The sequence below is a fragment of the Leptonotus elevatus genome, chromosome 7 (assembly GCF_054856555.1).
Source record: "Leptonotus elevatus isolate MCC_2025b chromosome 7, RoL_Lele_1.0, whole genome shotgun sequence".
NCBI classification, from domain to species: Eukaryota; Metazoa; Chordata; class Actinopteri; order Syngnathiformes; family Syngnathidae; genus Leptonotus; species Leptonotus elevatus.
The window spans coordinates 2,228,016-2,248,977 of NC_141245.1; the positions used below are offsets into that span (position 1 = coordinate 2,228,016).

At 38.7% G+C, this 20,962-nt stretch overlaps 1 protein-coding gene across 1 annotated transcript in view; it reads left to right on the top strand.

Annotated features, from left to right (window-relative positions):
- Nucleotides 1–20,962, top strand: part of akap1b (A kinase (PRKA) anchor protein 1b) — a 47,936-nt gene that overhangs the window by 22,700 nt on the left and 4,274 nt on the right. The window contains exons 6-10 of the mRNA XM_086080529.1: nucleotides 10,254–10,431; nucleotides 15,478–15,628; nucleotides 18,422–18,489; nucleotides 19,794–19,867; nucleotides 19,948–20,013. Coding sequence (XP_085936655.1) covers nucleotides 10,254–10,431; nucleotides 15,478–15,628; nucleotides 18,422–18,489; nucleotides 19,794–19,867; nucleotides 19,948–20,013 — 537 coding nt within the window. The remainder of the gene's footprint in view (nucleotides 1–10,253; nucleotides 10,432–15,477; nucleotides 15,629–18,421; nucleotides 18,490–19,793; nucleotides 19,868–19,947; nucleotides 20,014–20,962) is intronic.

Genomic DNA, 20,962 nt, shown 5'->3' on the forward strand with positions numbered 1-20,962 from the left:
GAACCTACCAAAAGGAAAGAATAGTCTCAGAAAAAAAAAAAAGTATATTTCTATTTGTTTCTGTTTTGCAGCAATTAGCATTAGAATATAGCTAAGTTTCATCATTACTCACAAATCTGTTTAAAACAGTGGGGAAAAGAGCTTTTTGCCATTTTTGTAATAACTACCGTTGCTTAACTCTTTGACTGCCAGACGTTTTCAGAAAAGGGATGCCGTCAGTGCCAGCCGATTTAAGCATTTTGACTGATCTTTCAAGGTCCACAGAAAATGTTCTGTTTGGACTATGGAAACACACGTACTACCAAATGAAAGATTGGACTTTCATCTTTCATCAGTTTCTACCTTATTCCGTTCTTTAGTAATCAACAATAGAAAATGGTTAGTTTGACCCAATTTCGCCTGTTTTGGACCAAAATACGGAGAAATCAAGCTTTTAGTGAAACGATATTATTTCATGCATTCTAGTGAATTTGACACTTCTTTTTGTCCATGAATGATGCCACAAACACCTAAATAGTGCTTTACTTCTATAAAACACTACCACCAAGAATGAAAAAGTGTTTTTTGATAGCAAAATACGTTTATTTACATTCAACAGTGTAACAATTTGACAACAATTTGGCAAACTATTTACAAATGTGTGCAACTGTGGTGCTATTTACAAATATGTGGATGTTTCAACGACAGTTTTTCTTTGTGTAACACTCTCCTGCGTGCAAGGAGACGCAACCGCATTTGCACAACAGATTGCCTCTTCGCGTGCTCCACTTTCTTGCCGGCCGTTTTTTTCCGGGGAATAGCAAGTATATACTGCAGTGTGTTGCCATCAAGTCTAATATCAGGATCATGCTACGGTTTCGTTACGTCTCGCTTCCTCGTGTCCTTCAGTTGCTATACCGGGTGGTAAGAGATGTTCTGATCCATCTTATCCACTCCATTCATGGTGGCATCGTAGTCCAGAAACAGTGTCTTCTCCGTGATCAGACTGTACCCGCTCCTCCGATGAATATGCATTGGACTCGGGGTACTCTTCATTGTCCGATCGAATGTCCGCTTGTGCAGCTCCGGCGTTAGCAGCGCTAGCCGCGCTTAGCCGGTGAGGCTTACTACGTGTTCATAACAGTCGCGTCAAGGCTTCAAACTTTGGCGTCAAGCTCGGAGTCATCATCATCATCATCATCAATCTGCATTGGTCGATGCCAACTCTCCATCGCCCGATCGAATGTCCGATTGTGTAGAAGTACCCGGTCGGCTATTGTGCGCGTTTTGCGGCCTTAGCCGCGCTAGCCGCGCTTAGCCGGTGAGGCTTACTACGTGATCATAATAGTCGCGTCAAGGCTTCCAACTTTGGCGTCAAGCTCGGAGTCATCATCATCGTCGACATCAATGCGCTTTTTAGTATTGATTGATGCTTTCGGTCTTTGAAAAAAATGCTCAAGCGTGAGCTGCTTGCAACCAATTGCTTGGTCAAGCCATTGTGGCTTGACCAGCCATTGTCTCCTCAACACTCTAGCTCCGCCTCACGTCTTCTACTGACGCCCACGGTGGGCGGCCCATCCAACCTTGTGCAAAGAGAGTCATCGCTGCCCTCTAGGGGCCAAAACGAGTCTTTTACTAATCAGATCTGCCTGATACTTTCAGCACAGCTGCCCAAGGCTTTCCTGCACACGTTTTCAAAAAAAAACAAAAAAAACATAGGGGATGTCTTTTAACGTCCTCGGCGCCCTTCCCTAGGTTTATGCTAAACGTTTTATAACGTTTATGGCAGTCAAAGAGTTAAGCGTGCTCTTCATTCTGTAGGGATTTTTTTTTTGCCTGTTGCTTTGTCTCTCCTGTCTGCATGCGGGAAAACGTCCACACCAAAAGCAAGGGGGTGCGTTTGTATTTGAGTCGATGTAGGTTGCGGAGTTTGTGGCGGTTAGCAGCATAGCATCTAGCGTGTTGCATTCGGATCACGGCAGATAAATCCCTTCGATCGCCGCAAATAGTTTCCAATTGGGTGGGGGTTGCTGTCTGTGCCTGTAGCGGACATTGAGTTTGATGATCTGTATAGCATTCTCAGCAATTAGTCTTGTATTTTGTCTTTATTCATTTTATTAACAAGTTTGATTAGAAGTTAGCACGCGACGCTCTTCTTCGGCGGTCTATGAAGTACGTCATTATGTGGGTGCGACCCAGTGTGCCACCAACTGTTCGGACGGAGACCTACAGTTTGTGTGGAGAACAGTTAAATGGGAGTTACTTAAGGCACGTTGTTGTATTGAATTTTTATTATTTGCACTTACCTTGAAAAAAAACTTGAAACAACCACATATTTTGAATGTGACTTTTATGGCCACTAGATATTTTACTTTTGTTTTATTTATGTCTTTAGTTTTTAAAATTCATTTTATTGTGTTATTGTACAGGGTGTCTGGACACCGGTAAAAATACAAGTGCCCTAGAAATTTGATCAATAAATGTGATGAAATAAACACTTTAATGTATAATATACAATATTTTAGTTATGTTTTACTAATTGTGAATTACTTTGTATCTCTTATTACGAATCATTACATTATTTATTCTCTTATTTTTTTCCTCTTATTACAGCTATCTGTTTTTGTTTTTCCAAGTGGTGTTGTGCTTGCGATGATGAAGTGACGAGTTTTGGTGATATGCTGTGTTGTCCTCAAAAACAGAATGTTTTTTCAATCATTGACATTGCATCATCAAAGAAAGCAAGCGATTGTCAACACGAGATTAGTGAATCATTTGTAAAATAAATAAATAAAAATAAAAAATACACACGTGGGGACCATGAATAGTATTAATTTGAAAAATGTTAAATCGACCAAATTCTGATGTGAGCTATCGGTCCAAGGCTAGCAATTTACAGGGCCAGTGCTGGTTCTGGCATGGCCAGCACCCGAAAAGGCTTAACGTAGACCCCTGCATTACCTAAACCATTATAGCACAGTGTAGGCTACTTGATTGCAATGTTGAAACTTTTTTTTTTCTGGGAGAAGTTTTGCCGAAGTGGCTGCGATAAGTGAAGCAAAGCCCCTCTTTCCGGTGTGCGCAAATGAAGGCCCGTGTACACTCCGGCTGTGAAACGCTAGTGAGTAAAGAGAGGCAAAACGCTCCCTTCACTTTTAGTGTGAATGTAGCAATATAATTAGGTGTGTCCACTACCGTGTACCGTACCTTTCAAGTTTTCGTTTCCACAGAGTTTATGCCGTTAGTCAGAATAGTGTGGACAACGTGCTTCTGTAAAATGGGTAAATGTCAGTTTAACAAGAATTGGCTTGAAAGTACAGAGTTTTCAGCTGGTTGGAAGCGGTAGCAGGAGATAGGCACTCGGCTTGTGGCAAAGTATGCAAAAAAATAAAGTTGGGGACTTTGGGCGTAAAGGCCCTTGAGTCACACGCGAAAGCCAGAAAGCACCAGCTTGCTATGACTTGAAGTTGGTCTAAAAATTTTCTCATAATCTAAAAAAGTCTAAAATTAAACTTCGTGATTTCTGCAAGAACCCTGTCAGACAACTGTGAGTAGCGGCTAAATCATATGTAATAATAATAATAATTTTTTTTTTTAATTAATTTTAATTTATCCCTGGAGAACCCAATAACCCTTTTCTTCTTTGGAAAATTATGAATTATACATTAAATGACTGCTATAAGTTCACTGAACACCAAAATATGTTTTTTCAATTTTAACCCTTTTTTTTAACTAGCTCAGAGTTGCTAATTTATCAAAATGTGTATATATAAAACATACTTCTAGGCATTCTGCAACATGATATGAAATAGATTAACAAAAAAAACACAATTTTACCATCTGATGGTTTGCTTTTGTTTGGATTGATTTCCAGCTCAACAAAATTGGCATGTTGCCAGCCATCTTGTCACCACCACTCTGGCTCATGTAAGTGCAATATTCATCCACTAGATGACCCCATGCAGGGGTCAGAAGTGGCATTCTGGACTTTTGAAGTTAAATTTGTAAAAAAAAAAAGGTCTTTGTTATTTGAGTAGCAGAATTTATAGGGGCCAAACTTGACCCCGTTGGTTCTCCAGGGTTAAAACGGTAATTACAAATATCAGTAATTACAAATATTAGATGAAAAATACACAGAAGTATCAGGGTTCCCGCGTGTTCTTAAAGTCTAAAATTCATCAACTTAAATTTCAGGCCTTAAATGTCTTTAAAAACACCCATATTTTCATCCCAGGTCTAAAATTTTATTTACCAAAGTCTTAAAATTTACATCCGCTTCATCCATACTGAAAAAGGAAATATTCGTGTGCTGTCTGCACTTTTCTACAGGCAAAAAAAGTCATATGTGTACAGCTGCATGCACTGTTGTCACAATAAAGCTGTTCTCACAGCTGGTATATGTATGTACTTTTATTTAGGTACCGCAGGAAGTGTTAATTTAATCTTCATGTCGTGTGCAGGGTTTTTCCTGGCTCCAATTGAGACGGAGGTGGTATCATTCTGACTATAATGGGTGACTACCTCTACCAGGTAGTGGTGCCAATACCAGTCTTATTTTAAGGTATCGGTACTCACGGCGGTGACCGATACCATTATCGGCTTTTTACGATCAGGGACAAGAAATTAGATGAATACAAAGTTGCCATTAACTTCATGTAATTTTAAAGAAAAATAATATATTGGGATATATAGGTCTTTCTTTAAAATCATCTGTCATTTATGGGTGGGGAATTTTATTTACTAATGGTATCGGTATTTGGTATCAGTCGCGGTGACTACTCAAGAGTTGCGTATCAGTCTGGGAAAAAGTGGTCTCGAACATCCCTAATCCTGACCATGCGCCATGACGTGCATGTAATCTGTAAATTCAATTGACTCGCTTAAATTTTTTACATGCAACATATAATAATTCCATGTTTCAATAATAAGAAATATTAGTTCCAATAAGAATATGACTATTATGTTAAAGCATTCATTCATTATCAGTCAGCAAATGAGGTGGAGGTGGCCGCCTCTGAATTTTCTACACAGGAAAAACCCTGGTGTTAGTTGGGGATAAGTGTTGAAACGTAGCATTGCCGGTGTCCAAAGCTAACTTGGCTGGAAGCTCATTTGAAAGGTTCTGTGTTGGTAAACATCGACAGGCCTAAAAACTACGCACCTTTTGGCGAAATACGCCAGTTAGAAACCAAAATATGTGACTTATGTGAATCGTTGAGAAGCAATGAGAAAGTGGCAACATATGGTGACGGCGTGACGCTATCTTCCTGGCTAATGTAAATCAAGTTTTAACGCTCCTGTCACAAACCACCTAGTTTTACTATTTAAACACCATAATAACAATAAAAACTGTTAAACTTGTCGATGGGATGGACGTGTTTTTTTGCGCTTGACGTCAGGCACGGTCATCGTGTAGTTTCATAATTGTGTGCGCGCGTGTCTGTGAAGCTACCGCTGCAATTATTATTGTCAATGTCTGTCTATGTAGCTGTCAGTCTGTGAGGTGAGCAGTGTGATAATCAGTGGTACTTTTGAACTTTTTTCCCCATGAAACTAGCAATAGTTTCAATCCATTCATCCATCCGCATTCATCCATTTTTTTCTGTCTGTCTTTCTATAAATATACAGTATATAAATTGTGCATTTTATTTTACGCATGGATTTTTGCTATTCTCATCCCTATCCTATCACTGTCCTAGTCCTATCCCATGCAAACGGCAGGGTCCACTGTATCTAAAATAAATTGTAAACATATTTTTTTATTTTGTCTTCATTAGCCTATTTGGAATTAAAAAGTAATACATATTACTCAAGTTGCATTTTTCTAATATTACGGTACTTGAATTACATTACTAACTAGATTTTTATCAGGTGACATAAACTGTATCAGAATACATTTAAAATAACGCTTCCAACCCTGCTTATACAGTATAATGTGACTATGCATAGATAGATGTTTTTTTTAAATTCTGCTTGATTTTGTTTTTCAAAATGCATCAAATTGAAGTGTTAAAATCTGAAATATTCCAAGGGAGCATGCTGCCAGACATCCTTAGAGGGGTTGAATACAATTATCAGTTTTCATGCCAGGAATGCACATGGTTTTAACCGTTGTTTCATAAAAAAAATTCAGTCAAATTACCATTAACTCTTTGACTGCCAGACGTTTTCAGAAAAGTGATGCTGTCAGTGCCAGCCGATTTAAGCATTTTGACTGATCTTTCAAGGTCCACAGAAAATGTTCTGTTTGGACTACAATAGAAAATGGTTAGTTTCATCCGAATGCGCTTGTTTTGGACCAAAATACGGAGAAATCAAGCTTTTAGTGAAACGATATTATTTCATGCACTCTAGTGAATTTTACACTTCTTTTTGTCCATGAATGATGCCACAAACACCTAAATAGTGCTTTACTTCTATAAAACACTACCACCAAGAATGAAAAAGTGTTTTTTGATAGCAAAATACGTTTATTTACATTCAACAGTGTAACAATTTGACAACAATTTGGCAAACTATTTACAAATGTGTGCAACTGTGGTGCTATTTACAATTATGTGGATGTTTCAACGACAGTTTTTCTTTTTGTGAAACACTCCCCTGCGTGCAAGGAGACGCAACAGCATTTGCACAACAGATTGCCTCTTCGCGTGCAGAAGCTACACTTTCTTGCAGGCCGTTTTTTCCGGGGGATAGCATATATACTGCAGTGTGTGTTGCCATAAAGTCTTAATATCAGGATCATGTTACGGTTACGTTACGGTGGTGTTACGTCTGGCTTCCTCATGTCCTTCAGTTACTGTACCGGGTGGTAAGAGATGTTCTGATCCATCTTATCCACTCCATTCATGGTGGCATCGTAGTCCAGAACCAGTGTCTTCTCCGTGATCAGACTGTACCCGCTCCTCCGATGAATATGCATTGGACTCGAGGTACTCTTCATTGTCCGACCGAATGTCCGCTTGTGCAGCTCCGGCGTTAGCAGCGCTAGCCGGTGAGGCTTTATGACGTGAGAATAAAGGCCGCGTCCAACTGTGGCGTCAACCTCGGGATTCACCATCATCATCATCATCAATGTGCATTGGTCGATGCTTTTCGACAACTCTCCATCGCCCGATCGAATCTCCGCTTGTGCAGAAGTACCCGGTCGGTTGTGCTGCGCGTTTTCCGGCGTTAGCAGCGCTAGCCGGTGAGGCTTACTACATGATCATAACGGTCGCGTCAAGGCTTCCAACTTTGGCGTCAAGCTCGGAGTCATCATCATCATCATCAATGTGCATTAGTCGATGCTTTTCGACAACTCTCCATCGCCCGATCGAATCTCCGCTTGTGCAGAAGTACCCGGTCGGTTGTGCTGCTCGTTTTCCGGCGTTAGCAGCGCTAGCCGGTGAGGCTTACTACGTGATCATAACGGTCGCGTCAAGGCTTCCAACTTTGGCGTCAAGCTCGGAGTCATCATCATCGTCGACATCAATGCGCTTTTTAGTATTGATCGATGCTTTCCGTCTTTGAAAAAAAATGCTCAAGCGTGAGCTGCTTGCAACCGGTTGCATCATCAGCCATTGTTTCCTCAACATTCTAGCTCCGCCTCACGTCTTCTACTGACGCCCACGGTGGGGGGCCCACCCAACCTTGTGCAAAGAGTCATCGCTGCCATCTAGGGGCCGAAACGAGTCATTATACTAACTAGATCTGCTTGATACTTTCAGCACAGCTGCCCAAGGCTTTCCTCCACCCGTTTCCAAAAAATAAAAACATAGTGAACGTCTTTTAACGTCCTAGGCGCCCCTCCGTAGGTTTTTACTAAACGTTTTATAACGTTTATGTCGGTCAAAGAGTTAAACTCGACAAGTTCCGCTTGTTAAAAAAATGTTGGTCTTAATATTGGTTTAAAATTTTTGTTATAATGATCTAAATGGGACTTAAAAAGGTTTATAAATTTTAAGTTGGTGATTCCTGCAAGAACCCTAAAGTATGTACAAAAGTCAAAGAAATCAAAACTATTCTTTCAAAATATTACACAAAAAATACAAATAAGTAAAAAATACAAATAGACATAAAAATAGACACAGGTGAGAAACAAAAACATGCATTATATGCTACAAAATATTAGAAAAAATACAAAAATATTACACAAAATATACACAGTAGGGGGAAATATACCGTATTTTCCGTACTATAAGGCGCACCTAAACATGTTTAATTTTCTCAAAAGCCGACAGTACGTCTTATAATCCGATGCGCCTTATATGTGGATCAATGTTGGCGTCGCCTAACTAACAGCGGTTAGATGGGTAGTTGTGTGTTTAGATGACAAAATAGCTACTCACAAGAGACATGCTTATTCAAACTTAAGGCTATAAATCACTCATTTGAACATGGGAATGGAGCAGCAGCACAATAATTTAACATTAATGAATCAATGGTACGGAAGTGGAGGAAGCAACAGGATGACCTGCGCCAAGTGTAGATCAAAAAGAGTTTCCGCAGGAACAAAGCAAGATGGCCGCAGTTGGAGGACAAAGTCGAACAGTGGGTTGGTTCTTAAACAGCGAGCAGCAAGTAGAAGTGTCACCACTGTGACTACTAGAATGAAGGCAACAGCGCTGGCACGCGAAATGAACATACGGTAAATGAATTTACAGGCGGCCCTTCGTGGTGCTTTCGATTTATGAAGATGCGTAATCTCTCCATCCGCACACGCACTACTGTCTCTCAGCAACTGCCAAACGATCAAGAAAAGCTGGCAACTTTCCGCACATACTGCAAAAAAAAAAAAAGATCACTGAAAACAAGATCCGGCCAGGGCACATTATCAACATGGACGAGGTTCCACTCAGCTTTGATATTCCTGTGAACCGCACCGTGGTTCAACGGGAACCAGTACGGTGAATGTACGCACCACAGGAAATGAGGTCATCCTTCACTGTTGCGCACCATTCAGCCATAACCACTGATCTGTATATATTACTTGATCGGCTCTAGTAATATATATAGATCAGTGGCCATGACCCACCTTCCGCTGGAGGTTTTTGTCACCAATACATTATAGTTAAACTGTGCGTTTTGGCTAGGCTAATGTTATGAAATGTAACATCCTAAAGTTAGCCATTTAGCCCTAAACTAGCTAAATTAGGATCATGTAGAGCAGTTTTTTTCAGTGACCAGTACCCCCTTCAAAATATTTTTTCAGCTTAGTACCCCCCAACCAGCGCAAAGCATTTTGGATAAACAAAACAAAACAGTGCTGTGCCATCTTGTGTCTGGTTTTAATTTGGGAACTGGTTTTAACTTTAACAAATCAACTAACTGCCAAGGAAATGGTAGTTTACAAAAAAATTCAAAGAATCAAACATAAACATAAATTACATACATAAAAGAAAAATTTATTCTAAATTACATTACAGAAATGAAATCAGGACATTCAACTAAACACGAGGTAATTTCTTCAAAATATTAGAACTCAACTGTTTTGTTGACATTCCCTTTAACGCAGTTCCATCTAGTGGATGCTTTACGCCACTACAGTAGCTTCTATTCTATGCGCCTTATAGTGCGGAAAATACGGTAAGAGTAAAAAAAACAATTCACAAAAACACCTAAATGGCTTTAAATATTGAAAGTTTTTTTTATCAGCAGAAAAGTTCTTGCTGCTTTTATTTATTTATATATTTTTTCAGCAAGTGCCAGGGGTCGTTTGGAATGTATCCATTTCTTTTGCCGACCCGGAAGTAAACAGAAAAAGGAATTGTGGGATATATCGGTGCTAACCAGTGACAAACGGCACAGTTAACGGTGCCGTTAATTAACAGCATGACTGATGTTTTGAACAACGCATATTTAACGGTCGGTTAGTTAGCGGCTGGTTAAGAATGTAACCGACGATTAGGGGTTAAACAGTAGTAAAAAAAGAAGAAGAGAGAATCGAACAACCAGGCCTTGGTGTTTAATAAAACCATATTAAAGTAAAATCAAACACAACTATTCACCCGTTGACACCTGACTTTTCCCAAATATATATTGAATTTGATGCTCCCGTAGCTGTTATCTTAATTGACCTAGAAATTTAATGCTTAGAACAGATTTATTGTAATAATAATAGACTGTATTTCAGATCCAGATAACACTTATTTTGTTTTTGCTGTTATTTATTTATTTTATCATTGTGAAAACTTAAATCCATGGCTGACTACAAATGTTTTTGTCCTTGGCAGAAGTCTGCACTTGTTAGAGCTCTCTAATTTTGCTTTTGCTTTTACCAATTTGTCATCTAGCTTCTCCTGCCCAGTGGTGTGACGGTGGAAGTGATTGTGGTGAATATTGTGTCAGCCGGGCACGTCTTTGTCCAGCAGCACACCCATCCTACTTACCATGCCCTAAGAAGCCTTGACCAGCAAATGTTCTTGTGCTACTCCCAGCCGGGCATACCCACCCTTCCTTCACCAGCTGAAGGTAACCAAACCTGTAAAGAAAAAATTAGTCTAGTCCAGTCTTGGACAAAGCATTTGGCTTGTCCACAGTCTTTGAATATAATAAAATAGACTACAGAATAAAATTTAAAGGATGAAATGTAAAATATGTGGTAATTTTGTTAAGAAAGCTGTTCTGTTATTTTGATGTGGGCGGTAAAAATTTTGAAGGATGTGACTATGTCCAAATGTCACTATACGATAATTATCACAATATGAACCTCATGATGCGATAATTACAACAATATTGTGGGCAGGTTGGCGACATAAAAAAACAACTGTATAAAAACTCACAGAATTGTTAAAAATAAATAAATATGGTGGGTGGAGCATAATATTGCCTTTTTGTACATAACAGCAGTAACAAAAGAAATAGGCTTGGCTAGTCATTTTATTGTCATGTGCTCCTATTGGCTCAACGGTGCCTAATCATGTTCTAAGTAGTTTACATTGCTGTGCTGAAATGGTACAGGTAACATTAAACTCAATGTAAATATATGCCCTACAGTTACTATTAGGGATGTAATGATAATGGCAATATCATGATATTGCGATATTAAATTTGCCACAATATTGTGGTCGTCATGTCACATATTAGAAGCAGCACATCTGTTAAATAGGTGAGGTTTTATTCCATTGGTGTAGTTCTAGCACCCTCTGGTGGTTAGTTTTAGTGCAGGTTAATTTTTATTAGGAATGTTTTGGCCACTGCGGCTATAACTTATCTCACATAAATCAGTCACACCAGCAAATTATTTTTTGGGGCAATAAAGTGAAATTTCACACAGTATCATGAGTTTTTCTTTTTTTATATATCAACCTCCCCACAATATTGTGATAATTAACGTATCGTGAGGTTCATATCGTGATATTTATTGTATCATAATGTTTGGATATTGTTAAATCCCTAGTAGGGCTGCATGACATATCGAAAAAATACCGTAATCGCGATGATGGCACGTGCAATATGCTCATCGCAAAGACGTGCAATACATTCAAACTTTTGTTATGGTACTGTATGCTTTGCTGCACACATTGGTGTTGATCCAAGTTAGACCAAACAGATGCGACCTTAAATACGCATCGCCACTCACCTCACTAGATACTGCTCTCCTATTGGCTGGAGCGGACCACAGGCGTCCTGTCCTATTGGCAACTCCGCAGGCGTGGGAGAGGAAGAAATGAACGAGGATGAAAGCAATGAACTATTTGTGCCTGAAAAGAATAGCACGTTTTGCAATATGGGACTACCACAGATATTCAACACCCATATCACATGTTTTTCCAATATCGTGCAGCCCTAATCCCTCTTCACTATAACACTTAATATTGAGTAGGTGTTAAAAAAAATCTATTCAGCAATATATCGCATTATTACAGCACACAATTCTTGTATCGATTCCTATGCAGCCGAATCGATTTTCTGAGGTAACTTTTTGATGGAAATATTCAACAAAATGTCTTACTTAAGGTTAGGTTTCACACTTTAAGCATGGAAGAATGTTATATTAATGGAACATTAAGCTTTAATATTTGATTTCAATGCTGTTCAAACATGAAACTGATTCCAACCCGTTTGTTAAATACAGTGGCTCACATTTATAAGCCTGAAGTACATTTTCATACAAATCCTACAGTGTACATGTACAAGTTTCCTGATAAGTATTTTCTAAATTTTAGTTTTAAAAAAACCTTAATAATTGACGTATCGAATCGTGATACAGATCGAATCGCAAGGTACTAGGCAATTCACACCCCTAATATTGAGGCACTTGCTTGCTAATGTACGCACACATTGTGAATGGAGTCAATTTGTGGAGGAGCTCAAACGTGTTATGTTCCCCTTCATCTGGCAATTAGCATGGGTCTTAAACATAGGTGGCCAAAAACATGACTAATTAAAATTGAAAAACTGCACTAATAAACTAACTGGAACTGCACAATTGTAATACAACCTCTCCTTTTTAACAGATGTTCTATTTTTAATATCGTGACATGACGACGACATTGTGGCAATTTTAATATCGCAATATTACGATATTGTCATTATTGTGACATTTAGTGGCAAAAAGGGGGTATGGTATGCAGCCCATAGAGGCGCCAAAGTGATGGGAGGAAAATTATTTTGAGTAGGAATTTTATGTATTTAACAACTGTTTGTTCACGCGTAATAATGTGGTTGCTGGTCACTAACAGAGGCACGTCACTGATTAGTAGGTGTCCCTCTACTCCGTGACTGTCACCGCCTCCTCCCAATCCAAAATACAGTATATATGTGCGTGAAACAAGCAAACTTCACAATAAACAAAAGGCTGCATTTGAAGAGCAAGCAGGCAAAACACATTTAATCTTACCAGAGTAAGACTTTGGGCCTGGACTCGCACCAACCCAGACTGCCAGCCCGGGCTGGATTTGGTGACCCCGCGAAGGAAGTCGACAATCCGGATTTGTGCTAGGCAACGCGAGGTGCAGGGCTCCCTTCGAAGGACGTTTAGCCCTGCCGCTTAATGACATTAATAGTGTCACTGTAGCATAGTGATGCCGTGCCACACGCTATGCTGTGTGGACAAATGAAATCTCACTTTGTGCCACCGCTCAACTCCAGATTTAATAAAATTATAAAAAATGACATATATTTATCCGAGCCCTGATCGGGAGACAACGTCTGATTCCGATCGAGTCAGCAACCACGGGCCCGATTTCTGATCACGTGATCGGATCGGGACATCCCTAGTTTCATCCACCCATTTTTATCCGAATTTTCAAGAATGAGAAAATAAAACTGAATGGAAACGCTAGAAATTCGAAAAACTTTGCAAAAAAGCTTTTACGTTTTTGAAGGGGTGGATTTTGAAGCGTATCGAAAAAAGGGAAATGCAAATTTGGGCTATAGAATTTTGCGAGTAAACTTAGACAAGACTGGATAAACGTCACGTTTTGACCGGATGTTACGTCACACATACGTTTGTAGTCACAAAGCAATGGCGGACGACAAAGTAAGGTATGTTTGGGGGGACGACAAAACAGAAATCTTCTTGGATTTAATTAAAGAAGCGAATATTAATACTGTTTTAAATGGAAAACGGCAAAGAAACGCTACGGTTTATCAAGAATTACAAAAGCAAACTCGTACGATGTCATCGCAGGGCTTCCTGTTGTTTTTCTTTTAAAGTACTGGTGGATCACATCTATGGTGTGTACCGAGAGTCCCCTATCAATATTCACGAAGAAGAACAGATGGAAACGGGCATAAATCGCGCATTTTCAGTAAATTCGCTTTAAAAATTTTATATAAACCCCACTATAGTTTGACATTTAAAAGTGCTTCACAAACAAAAATAGTAAATACCCACAAATAATTCTTGGTAATATTTCAGATTACGTACAATTTTATAATGGCGCTCTAAAACCTTTCCACCACTGTACCTATCTGATAAATCTGATCAGATGCAGTGTCCAATCAGTAGCTTATTTATTTACAAAAATATTGAATGATGATGATAATAATAATAATGCATTCGATTTATATAGCGCTTTTTTGGACACTCAGACTCTTCACAGTGGGTGCAATATTCGTGCGCTCACACGTTCACGCTCTGGTGGCGGTAAACTAAAGGGATTGATAGATATCAGGTTAAGATCATTTAAAATTAAAATGTTAGGGTTTTTGTATGTGGTTTGACTGTTGTAATTTTGAAACCTCCTTAACACAAAGTTCACGTCTTTAAGGTGTGTGGATGGAGAGAAAGAATAGAAAAAGGACAGGAAAAGGTGACAGGTTTGGTGGAAGGTTAGGAACATTCATTTCTAAATATTTAAATTTTTAAAAATTCATTCAATTAATTAGCAAGATGTGTAATTTATTCAAAGCTAATGCTTGTTTGACCATATGACTTAGTGGAGAAAACGTGCAAGGAAGGAATGAAGGCAACATACATGAGGTCAGTTAAAGGCATCTGCTATAGAGACCAGTGATGACATCAGGTAGGAATAATTAAACTAGTGACGACAGTGGGCCCAAAACGGAGATGCCCAGTGTGGTTTGAATTTCTGCTGACCAACCCATTTACTCTCTACCCTTTTGAGAAAATTAGTTCATTTAAAAAAAAATATATAAAAAATAAAAATGTTGGGTAGGGGTGCGTCTGCATACCCCTCAGAAAGTAGGTAGTTGCACCCCTGATCACATGTCTAGCAAAACATAAGAGCGATGTGTTAGTGTTGCTAATTTAGTAATATTGTCGCTATATTTAGCAACTTTTCCAACCAGTCAGTGACTGTTTTTATCAAAACGTTGATTAGCAATAACAGTCCTCATGTTAGCAATATTCCTATTTCCTGCATGGTGGAGAGAAGAGGTGAATTTGGACTGACAATGATTTTGTAATTCTAGCAAGCAATGGCTAATACGGGTTGCAGTTGGTTTTCATAATTTCAGCACTCTAAAAAAACAAAACAGAAACTCTGGAAAAATGATGCCAACTTCCAATTTTTGTGTGACTATTGATTACAGTAATTAAGTAAGCCGCAGGTGTTTTAATGTTACCGCACCGGTATATAAGGGTTCCCGCTACTTTCATTTCCATAATGAGGGCGCAAATTGTCTCGCTCTCGTTCTGTCTCCCCTACTGTATTTGGGCTCACTTGGTTTGTTTTGCGCTGCCTGATGTTCTTGCGCTTCCTTAATAGTGCACCCCGTTGTGATCTGATGGATAAAGCTGCACCTTTGTATTAGCCGCAGGGTCAAATGCAAGTGAAAAAAGTAGCGGCTTGTAGTCCAGAAATTACTGTGAATAGAATTTTTTATCTAATTTTATTGACTGCCTTTTATGTAACATTTCCTAATTATAATACAAAGTTGCAGCTTATTGAAGCGAATGCCATTAAATGCTTTAAAAAATACATTGAATTAATATGGAACACCCTTGAGTTGAGGTAAGCACATTATAAAACTATTGCACTTCCTCACTTGTGTATGTTCTTTTGCACATATTAACATATGGTCTGTCTGTCTGTCTTCATCATCTAGTTGGTGTGATATGTGCTGCTCCAGCAGTGGAAGGAGCCTGGTGGAGAGCTCAGGTCATCACCTTCTATAAAGAATCAAAAGAAGTGGAAATAAGATATGTTGATTATGGCGGCTATGACAGAGTCAAGATCGACTTATTACGGCAAATAAGGTATGACTATGTGGAAGGACTACTCTTTAAAAGGGGTCTTAAGGACTTTTTTTTTTATTTATTTTTTTACACAAGACTGCCCCCTCTGGAGTAAAGTGTAAATGCAGCCTCCAAAATGCTCGTGCATGAGCCGCACAGGCCTGTACGAGCACGAGCAACAAACTCCTCTGGCAAGAAGCCACAATTTACACACTAGGAAAGATGACTTCAACTGATATAATGATAAGACAATGATAGAACAATTGTGTTTAAATTGCTTGCACAGATAATCTTAATTTGATACCGTGATATAGTGCAGTTGCTTGCAAGGAATTTATTATTTATTGATTTAGGCCATGATACTGTAGTTCAAATACACAAAGCTCAAATTCATTTGTTCCTCATAATACTTCAAATCAAGCAACTAAAAATGAAGACTTTATTTCAAACATTCTTGAACGCATTGGAAACGTCTGTTCTGTTTATATAAACTGTTGACTGGAAAGACGCTGAAGTTGCGAACAATACTGTGATGTCTCACAAGAATGCTGCCAGCAGATGTGGTTGGTAAACTCACCTTTTTATTTGTCTTCACACAACCAACTAGTAGCTACTGTTGGCCGACGCCGTAAACAAGAAACTAACCCGTGAGCCGAATTAGCACACGAGCTAACAACAACACGTAGCTAAGAGTCCCTTCTCCCCTGTGAGACGTGCGATGCGTACACCAAACACCCGGACACCAGAATGTGCAACACACTTTAGTAACCCGCGAGCTGAATTAGCACACAACAGCTATGAGTCACTTCTTCCCTGCGAGACGTGCGATGGTGTACACTTACACTAACACTCTGGCACCAGAATGTGTGACACAACTTAGTTCGTTACAGTACTAATGTATCAGCCATACACGGATCATGTTCTCTAGATCAGTGATTCTTAACCATTGGGACCGCAAAGTGATTTCAGTTTTGTAACTCTGGGCCGCGACGGCCGCAGACAGCTTTCAATTGAGGCTTTGTACACATGGAGCAGTGTCTTTTTTAAAACAGAATATTTCACACTTCCCTGTGTACATAAAACAATCTGTGATATTGCCCGTTATTATTGTGCTAAATTCATTCATATTCCTCCGTATTCTGTTTAGCCACGCTGCTGTCTGCTTGTTGTGGGGGCGGGGCACTGGGGGCACTCAATCGATGAAGCTGTTCCAAAATTTGAAACTGCGTTGTGGAACCTTAGTTGAATGAGCTTCTCTTGACGCTCGCAAATATCTTGCATCTAATAACGCCAAGCATGTGCAGCACGGCAGATATTTATGTTTTCTTCTATTTCCGGGTTTCCTTAAGCTTTCAGCCTTTGTCATTTTTGTCCAATGGGAGCACAGATTGTCACACGTGTCGACGTGATTACGCAATATAGTCCACTTGCAAAAAGCACAGTGAACAACGGCAAACAAAAAATAAATTAAAGTCCGCTTTTGGTCTAGACCAATCAAGCGGATTTAAGGACTTTTGTGGTCTGAATACACCCATAGATGAATGGACGCTGCAATTAATTCTGTTCTTGTAGAATTACTCACCATTTCCTTGTTGAATGTTGAACAGCAAGAGGCTCTTTGTGCATTTTTATCTGGTAAAGATGTTTGTGCTGTCCCCCCCCCAGACGGAATCAAAGACGACATTTTCTTCCGTGGCTGTGATTGGTCAAAACAAACGTGCACAATGCCGTATTGTACAGAATGTCCCACCTTTCCCCAGAAAATTACCGTGGAGCTGTCCCAGATTGATAATGTGAAGAACTCTCTTGAGTGAATCACGATTGTTAATCTGGTTACACTGCCTCCTTTGTTTAAAAAACAACAACATAAAAAAACAACAATACATAAAAATGGAGAAGTTGATTCCGACTTGTTGGGCATTTTATTGGGTGTCAGTTTTTACACCTAAATTAATATACCACATTGTATCATGTTATTTGATAATGATTTTATAACCTTTACTAGATTCAATGTAGTTATTAAATACAAACATTAAGTCAACATAAATTGTAATTTCTGAATGGGCCCCGGGCCACTTTTTACAGGAGAAGTTGGGCCCCAAGGTAAAAATGTTTAAGAACTCCTGCTGTAGATCACATTTACAATGCTCGTAAGCAATATTAGCTTTTGATTTCCACCTTCATTTGTCATCATTATTGTTTACATCTTACTTTGACGTATATCTTACCTTCTCAGTTGAAAGGAAGCCAACTGTCACTGCTCTGATGTGCCTATCAGACACTATTTTGGCTCGTTTTGTCGCACTGCATAAAACTTCCTTTTTGGGGAGTCTGTGACGGAGTTCCAGCTGTGCTCGAACGCGTCCTTTTCTTACTCCCGGCAGACTCCATACTCATCCATATAAAAGCTTGCAGTCGTGTTGTTTATCCCAAGCGTCTCAGGGTGAGCACTTCTTCTGAAGCAAAGGGGGTTGCTTCACTGAAAATGGCTGGGGGTGAATGAGTTAATACTAATAATTTTTGTGACTTCTGAAACATCTGAACAGACCGTTTCTATAGAACAACAACAAGGCAAAATGTATTTACTAATGATCACCAGTTATTTCACTGAATGTAAACACGGCCAATAGTATGACATTGTTTAAAAACAGGGAGCTGTAGGACATGGACCTGCAGTGGTGACTTTCCAATCCAAAAGTTTTACTTCTTGCCCTGGTTATTGTTGTTAGAATGTTTGCTTGTTGCCATAATGCTTAAAAACGATTAAGTTTAATGAGACAATGTTCAACACATTGGTGGCCCTTTTTCTTTTAGGTCTGATTTTGTGACATTACCGTTTCAAGGAGCTGAAGTATTGCTTGACAACGTCGCCCCTCTCCCAGGTAAACTGCAACATTCTGCGCACACATTAAACGCCCAGTTTGGAATTGAGTTAACTTTTGCAGGATATTGTTTAATCTCTTCGAACCCATAGATGATTGCAGTGGACATGACGTGTGTCTAAACTAATAAAAACTCATAATTGGGATGATGTCAACACTTCTGGCTCATGATTGGATACTAGCTAACCAATCACAATCACAAGTTGATTTGCATGATGTTCATGTTAAAAATGTTACATATACATGAAAGCTTGGTAAGTTTACAAAACGTTAAAACATACCATCCTGGCATCCACTACAACAAATAAAAACATGAGACAACCCCCCCCAAAAAAGTTCCCATGTTCTTACGTGGGAAAAGTATGATGGCGTATTAGGGCCACATATAAAAAAAAATTTAGAGGGCGGGGGCAATTTCCGAGAAAAAACTCACAAATTTGCCACTTTATAAAGTGGCAAATATACAAGAAAAAACTCAGATTTGCAAGTTTATTAAGTGGCAAATTTGCAAAAAAAAACTCAGAAACTTATGAGAAATACCGGTTCCGGTGTTTTTGCCAATACTTTTCGCAGTTTTTCCAACATGGAGGTAGTAATTGCTTTAGCAGAGCTTAACCATAAGCATTCGCTCTTTGAAGTGTTGGGTACGGCCAGCGACAAACGGCACCTCGCTTTGCGAAGTTCCACACCCTGAGGATCAAGCATTTAAATTAATTAAATCTTAAAATGTATATTTAACTGGTACATTTGTTTCCAGGATTATTATTTATACATTTTGGTAGCTAAATTGGTGTCGAATCTGCTGCTTTTCGTCATTCACTTGCATTGACCTAAAGTATGCTAGCTTCTGATTGGTTAGTGTTAGTCAGCGGATAGGGGATCAGGAAGCGTTGACGCTCTAGCTGCCGTATATGACGAGTAAAGTTTAAATTAAGAATAAATTCGTCTCCATTCTGCCTTTTCATTTTATTAACGGTGTCCCATTTGACCACCAATAAATCCTCACATTAGACTATAGCTACGCTACGTGTGTTTGTCGTAAGTTTCTAGTTTTTTTCTCACAAATTTGCCACTTAATCAAGTTGCAAATTTGTGATTTTTTTTTCTCAGTATATCCCCCCGCTGAGGAGAAGAAAAAAAAGTTTACGTGGACCTAATACGCCGTCGTAGTAAAGAGTCAAAATCAGTTAAAATAGATAAATAAATAAATGCCCAGAAAAAAAAATGTGGGTCGAAAGGGTTAAAACAGAGTGCATTATTTTGCTTTCCTAGTAATGTCTATATGCACTGTATGAATGTATCAGGAGAGGATCGTTTTTCATCCGAGGCCACATCAGCATTAGAAGAGATGACAAGAGGAGTTGCGCTGCTTGCACAAGTAAGACTTTATCGGTAGACTCCCCCAGACTGTTTGTTGACTGTCACTGACTAGCAATATGTCTGTCTTGTAATTTAAAGGTCTCAAATTATGATAACAATTCCGGCCTCCCACTGGTTCATCTGTGGAATATTGTGGGAGAAGAGGTAAGACTCCACAATTACTAAATGACTACATTTAACTGTGTATTTATAGTAGGTATGTTTTTAGAATCGATTAATCCAATAAAAATACATTTTGCATTAAAATGCATTGCAATAACATATTTCCCATTACTGTTTATTCACCAATTATTGTTGTTTGGTATTTTTTAATGCTTACACAAACCAAATGACAAAATATATCACAAGTGTAGATTTTGAAACTAAAAGCTAATTCTTGGGTATTCATTAATGCAAAGGGCTGCACTTCTGTGCGTCAGGTTCAAACTACGTCAGTTACAGGTTATTCATACTGTTTGCAAATAATAATTTTTTGTAAAAGATGAAAATAACTTATTTGTTCCAAAAATTGCTTTACTTGTTTGGTCTGTAATCATAAAAAAAAAAAAGTTGATCCATTAAGTAAACACAGATGTTTTCAAATGTGTTATTAAAAAAAATTAATTATTTTTTAAAATCAGTCTGCTTTCATCAAGTACAAGAAATCAGAGATCTACTTTTGAGAGGGTAAAATCAGAGGACAATTTTAAGATGAACAATTGCTCTAAAGGAATAATCGATTATCAAAATACTTGTCAATTAATTTGATTGATTATTTTGACACGTGTAATTTCTAGACTAGTTTGCTTTGTCAACATTTCAAAACTCCTCGCAGTATCCAAATGGACATTTGGAGGCTTTGGGTATCCAAATGAAGGCTGATGTTAAAGAGGACGTCAAGTAAAAAATGTTGAAATGAGAAAGCTCAGTATTGTATATTTGGTAATCTTACCGATTTGACATGTCATCATCATTGCGCTCTTTTTTTTCTTTTTCTTTTTTTTGAGTGTGTACTCATTAATTCACCTAAAACCTATTAAAAATCCCATACCGTTCACCTAAACCCAATACTTCAGAATCCAGCTACAGTCGCGAGGTTGTCAGGAGACCAGAG